This window comes from Physeter macrocephalus, chromosome 6, assembly GCF_002837175.3.
Source record: "Physeter macrocephalus isolate SW-GA chromosome 6, ASM283717v5, whole genome shotgun sequence".
Classification (NCBI taxonomy): Eukaryota; Metazoa; Chordata; class Mammalia; order Artiodactyla; family Physeteridae; genus Physeter; species Physeter macrocephalus.
In genome coordinates this window covers 76,415,539-76,422,115 of record NC_041219.1, presented here as the reverse complement: position 1 = coordinate 76,422,115, position 6,577 = coordinate 76,415,539, and the positions used below count along the sequence as shown (strand labels likewise).

Here is a 6,577-nt window from a genome sequence, read left to right as displayed (position 1 = left end):
TTTTTATTTCCATTTCTCTAGGAGGTGGGTCAAAAAGGATCTTGCTGTGATTTATGTCATAGAGTGTTCTGCCTATGTTTTCCTCTAAGAGTTTGATAGTGTCTGGCCTTACATTTAGGTCTTTAATCCATTTTGAGATTACTTTTGTGTATGATGTTAGGGAGAGTTCTAATTTCATTCTTTTACGTGTAGCTGTCCAGTTTTCCCAGCAGGAGAATTTTTAAAACTACAACTGGAGGACAGCTGCTCACTAGAAATGGAAAGTCCTGAGCATCCAGGAATTTAGCAAATGGCTGCTGACTGCAGTTTTCTTGGTTTTAATATACCACCAAGCTCCAGTTTAGTTATCTCTGCATTGGAGATGACAAATTTATGGGTATGTTTTGGATTAGTTAAAATACAAAGCTGATTATTTTATATTTTACATTAACAAAACTCAGAGAAATTTTATTTTGCCTTTTTAACCCATGTGTCAGTTTGCGTCTCCCTATAAACTTAATTAAATTATGATTGATTATATCCTTAATTTAAGATTCTCTGTAAGATTATTGAGAATTTTCAGGTGGCCGGTGATTGGCTTAGATCTGAAGTTTCTGAACAAAATCAGTACATGGCATACCTCAGGCCACAGAGGTTGGTTCAGAAGTTGATATATAACCTAACCCAGGCTGATGAGATGTAAGGAAAATTTTGCTGAGGGTTTCCAGAAAAGAAGTTTCATCGATCTTGGAAGAGAGCTTCAGGGAGAGCCAGCTCTCCTCATCCAAAGAGTGCCATAAATGTATGTGAGCAAGATATTATTATCCCATTTTACAGATAAGGAAACTGAGGCTCAGTAGAGTATGTATCTTGCCCACTGTCCCACGGCTAATAATTAGCAGTGCTGAGATTCAGACCCAGGTCAGTCTACCTCTGAAGCCCATGCTCTTAAGCACCATCTGATAGCAACAGATAGTTCCCAGGTGATATTGATGCTGCTGGTTGGGAGACCACAGTTTAAGGACCACTGTTTATAAAAGTCAACAGCTGACAGTTGTAAATAGCTCAATAGTGGAAACAGGTAAAGATTTGCAAGCCAGTTTCACAAATAAGTTATTTATAGTATAATCAAGATTTCCATACCAAAAGAATTGTTGCTGTGTTATCAAATACAATGCATTGAATATAACTATAGGTGAAAATTATGCTGACCACAAGACTCTGCCAAAATATTTATCTAGAAATTCATAAGCTGGCTACAAAGCCAAAGAGGCCTGTCTCCTACATAATGAAAACAGTCCATTAGGGATGTATAACTGAGCAACCTGTATGAAGAAGGATCTGAGAGTTTCTTCTCAATTTTGGTTTTATGCCACATCAACCTTTTTTTCTTATTCTTAAGAACCATTAGTTACAATGCAGGCAGTGTAGTGTATAGGCAAGTGTGCTTGCCTTAGAGCAAGACTGGGGTGTGGGTATCTGAAGTCTGACTCTCTCATTTACTAACTGGGTGACCTTTGGAAAGTTAATACTTCTGGTCTCATTTATCCATCTGTAAAATTAGGATATTAATTCTTACTTCACAGGGTTTTTGAAAAATCAATGAGGTAAGGCTCATTTGAATAGTGTCTGCCATGTACTAAGTACCCAGTAAGTGCCAGCTATTATTATTTGTCCCACTGCTGAGTTAAGCTATGAGATACAGGAGAGGCTTTTGTGATTCTCCTGATGATGGTTTATACCAAAATCTCATGCTGGTGCCAGAAGATAAAATGTAATCATCAAGCTTATGGGGTGTCTATAATGTGCTGTGCTATCAGATACACAACTCCATTAGATGTTAGCATGCCTAAACACTGGAAAGGAGACTTTGTAAAAAAAATTTCTTATTTAAATCTTCCTTTTGCCAACCCTAAGTAACCTTGTACTTTCCAAAGGGGTCTGTGAACAAGATACGTACATTTAAATTAATTCCCATGGCAATCCTAGGAGGTCATTGTTGTTATTATTCTAAACATTGCAAGCTGGAGGGTAAGCGGTATAAAGTGACAAAAATTAATAGTATGTTTGAGATGAAAGCCTTCAAATTTATAAATTAAGACATAAGATGACATTCATATTTTGGGGGGAGGGGAGTGAGAGTTTGATACCCAAATGCTCATTCACACGTTTCACTTTCCCTTAGAAGAACTTACAGGATAATAGAAATATAATGGGATAATAGAAATATCAAGTTATCATAGATAAAGTATACAACTTGTGGCTTTTAGACAACTGGAAATATTACTGCATGGCTACTTAGTAATCATATCTGTTTATAATATGATATGATGTAATATGTAATAGACTATCCAAAAATTTGGAGGAAAGCTACCTTAAATTTAAATGAAAATTAGGGAAGAGTTTGGATGACCTCGTGATAGATTTCAAGCCTGGCGAGTCCACTCTGCGAGCTTTAGCATTTTGATTCTTACTCGGTAATTTGCAGAATATAGATTACCCGCTCACCTGTTCTGGACAGGGTCTAAGCACTCTTTCCCCTCTTATGGGAAAACACCACAGATTTCCATGAGCGGTTGCTTGCTATTTTGTTTTGTCTCCTTTCCTCTACCTGCCCAGATATCCTGGCCCCCACCTGCAGTTTGGGGCTATAAGGGAACATTGTAGTGAGTCACCATGCCCTAAGGCTCTTCCCATAAGGCATACCTTACTATTTAGGATCTGGAAAACCCTCTGCTGCAGGGTCTGGCCAGCCTTGGGCCTCACAAGGATGTAAATGACTCTCAGGTCTGGGCTGGTGCGAAATAGCTTCTCCATCAACACTTTGCCCAAGAAGCCTGTGGCCCCAGTAATGAGAATGGACTTGCCACCATAGAAATCTGCAATCATGGACATGGCTCTTCCCTTTGTCTTTTATAGCTTCGGAAAGAGCTTCCTGCAAAGAAAGAAAAATAACAAAAGATTACATTCTCAGAAGTGCTAAAATGCAGTCATTTAAAGTGTTGTTGGTATTTCCAGGAGTTTTGAATACAGGAAAACATCAGACAGAGTGATAGCATCATGGTTTATTGGTAACACAATTCATTTCAATCAACATTTACTGAGATTACTCTCCATGCTAGAGGTTATGCCAGGAACTGTGGACAAGAAATGAGTAAGACATGGTTCCTGCTCTCAAGGAATTGCTTGTAGTCTGATGGAGGAGATAGATACCTAGAGACCGTGAAATATAATAAGGTAATGCTAAAACCAAAGAAAGCACAGAGGAAGGGTGCATAGCAGGATCTGGAAATGTCAGGAAGGCCCCTATAGGTGGTGACACCTGCGGTCAAACTTGAAAAGAGATAAGGGCTGGGGTAAGGGCATTCCCGGCCAAAGAAAGACCAAAAGCAAAGGTCCAACGTGTGGTGTGGGATGCTGTATGAGGGAATAATACAAAGAATTCAGTGTTATAAGAATGTGAATGATAAGGTTGGGAATAGCCCCAAACCTGCGAAACCAAAGATTAGAACAGGATCAAATTTTAAAAATTATAATGTAATTAGTATTTCAGTTGCAGTTTTATTCAGAGAAAATCATTTCCAAGAGCAAATCTGGTAGTGGGAAGCCAGATGCAGCACTTGGATGCTGTGACTTCCAAGAAAAAAACACCCCATGCAACATGAAGTGTTTTGTCTTTAAGCCTGGCCTCAAGATTGTTGATTGGAAGCCGCGGAGCTTTGAAGAAGGCAAGGCCATAGTGTGGAAACAGACTTCCCTTTCTGTCACTGACTTTGCTGCCTGCAGCAAGTCTTCGGCTGTCTGTGTGGATGGGATTTGGGTGGATCTTGCAAAACACAACTCCAGGGACCGGCCCTGACATCAGAGCTTGAAAGAAGAACAAAAAAAAAAAACAAGTGAAAAAGCCAACACCCTGCCTTTTTCACTCCAGTCAAGTCAACTCCAGCGACTCCTTAACGAAAAATGATTTTTCAAAGTCCTGATGTATAAATTAATTATAATTTATAGTTTAAAATTATAGTCATAATTTATACTTTGAGTATCTTGAGGCTACGTTCTTGGGCAGAACTCTTTGCCTTTGGAGGATTCATTCATTCATGGATTTACTCAACAAATAATTCTGTGCACTTGCCATGCCAGATTCTATGCTAAGTTCTGAAAGTAAATGGTTGAATAAGGCAAACAGATCCTTGCTGTCACTCTAGCAGAGGAGGCCAGTGATACACACATAAGTAAATACATAAACAAGTTAATTACAACTGTTACAAATGTAAATAAAACAGGGATCAACGACACAAATCACAATTATCAGTGCTATACACTAGGAAGTACTATGGGTTTCAAATGTTAGCTATTTTCATTGGTTGTTTAAATCCCTTTTACTAAGGGTTGATGTGAGAAATATTATTTTGAAGAACACATTTGGACCTTGTGCAAAAGAGCAATGAAAGATATTTTTTTGTCATGTTACCTAATGTTACTCACATTACAATCTATCTAATGATTTTCTCAAGAATTTAGCACTTGGGAAAAGTATTGATTATTTTTGCTTTGCCTGCCTTGAAGCTCAGAAAAGTAGTGTCACCTAGTTTGGAAGGCAGTAAAGTATCCTAGTCTAGCGCTCAGATTCTAAGCAAGACTGAAATCAAATACCAGTTCTACCACTTACTAGGTCTGTAATCTCAGGCAAATTATTAATCTTTCAATGCTGCAGTTTGTTCATCAGTAAAATGGGGATAACTAAAGTATCCACTTAATAGTGCTGTGGTAAGGATTATGTGAGTGCATACATGTAAAACCCTTAAAAATATAACTTACCTATAGTATTGGCTTATTCATATGGTCACTGGTTCCACATTTTTCATCTTAATGGTTTCTGGCTTTTTCTTTTGACAGTTATTTTTTTTAAAAATAAATTTGTTTATTTATTTATTTATTTTTGGCTATGTTGGGTCTTTGTTGCTGGTGGCCGGGAGATGGGGGTGACAGGAGGAAGGGACAGTACAATGGTTTTTTGGTTTGTTTTTTTTTTTTTAAATAAATTTGTTTATTTATTTATTTATTTTTGGCTATGTTGGGTCTTTGTTGCTGCGCGCAGGCTTTATTTTAAATGTCCTGTCTTATGCATTTTATATACCCTCTTTTGGAAATATGAGGAGATGATTTATAACTGTCATCAAGTCAAATAAAGCGTTTTCCCCAAATGCAACTCTACTCGATGGTAAATTTTTCCAACGTCTTTATATATAAAAATGTTTAGGCACCATACTCCTTTAATAGAATATTAGGCATAAATGAGCATGGTTAGCAGGAAAATACAGATGGGAAACTGAGTTTGGATAGGGTGACTTCCCAACTTCATTGGTTCTGAAGATGTCAGATGCTTGTTTTGTAATAACATATGCTTTCCTGGAGTTATATTTTCTAGAACTGCAAAGATACTCTTCAGATTTTTTGGTCCCAGACAATTTTGCAATGTGTGATGAAAAATTTTAGAGAGCAGGTTACATATCTCCAATGAGCCAATTTCTTGTGGGACAAAGGAAGGCTTAACGTGTCCCCAAAGAATGGAATGTGCCTGCTCTGTCCGGAGTCCAAGTATTTCTCAAACACAACAGAAACCAGCACAGTACAATGAGTGCTCTGAGAGGAAAACAAAACATACGCCAGTATCTCCTGGCATTCACTACCCACTGTCGAAAGCAGGTGGCAGGGGAGTTGGGGCCAGGACTCTAATTAAGGCAAGTGATTCGGAAAAATGTCAAAGAGAAGTCCTCATCCTCAGATCAAAACATCATCAGAGATGTTTCTTCAAACTCTTGCTTCTACTCTCAAGACATGGCTCGGTTCCTGGACCCAGAAACTCCCATACGAAATTTGGCCCCCGGAAAACCCATTTCATATGTAATAGATTTGCAAGGTCCAGGAATGGTTCACCCTTAATATAATTCATTAAAACTATTAAATTGTTTCAAAAATTAAAATAATTTTACACTCAGTAATGGAGGATATGCAACTCTAGAAGAAAGAATAGGTTTAGAACAGCTGGCTGGATCACGACTTACGTTTCATACAGTCTCAGATTACTCATGCAGAGAGCAAAGCCCAGTTACCTATCCCTCATGCTCATAATATGGTCTGTGAGAAGCCTAAACTACTTTGACAATCTCTGAACCATCCTGTACAATGCAGGGTCTCTGAGGCTTGAAGGAAAAAAAGATGGGACCCGTGAGAGTCAGCCAATGTTTTTTTTTTTTTTTTTTTTTTTTTTTTTTGGTACGTGGGCTTCTCACTGTTGTGGCCTCTCCCGTTGCGGAGCACAGGCTCCGGACGTGCAGGCTCAGCAGCCATGGCTCACGGGCCCAGCCGTTCCGCGGCACGTGGGATCTTCCCGGACCGGGGCACGAACCGGGGTCCCCTGCATCGGCAGGCGGACCCTCAATCACTGCGCCACCAGGGAAGCCCAGACTGCTTTTTATTTCAAATGTTCACACGGGAAGGAAAGGAAGGATTTTTTATTTCATACTTTTTTTTTTGAAAAGCAGCTCAGAATACATCAAAGGAAACATTGTCCGGTTGCAATGCAGTCTGCAAAAAA

The 6,577-nt window shown here is 38.8% G+C and overlaps 1 protein-coding gene across 4 annotated transcripts in view; it reads right to left on the bottom strand.

Moving 5' to 3' along the window:
• The window catches only part of FAR2 (fatty acyl-CoA reductase 2), a 128,704-nt gene that overhangs the window by 52,351 nt on the left and 69,776 nt on the right, over positions 1-6,577 (bottom strand). For all 4 annotated transcript variants that reach the window (XM_007120273.3, XM_007120272.4, XM_007120271.4 and 1 more), the window contains exon 2: positions 2,686-2,914. In XM_007120273.3, the coding sequence (XP_007120335.1) occupies positions 2,686-2,874 (189 nt within the window). In that variant the 5' untranslated portion in view covers positions 2,875-2,914. The remainder of the gene's footprint in view (positions 1-2,685; positions 2,915-6,577) is intronic.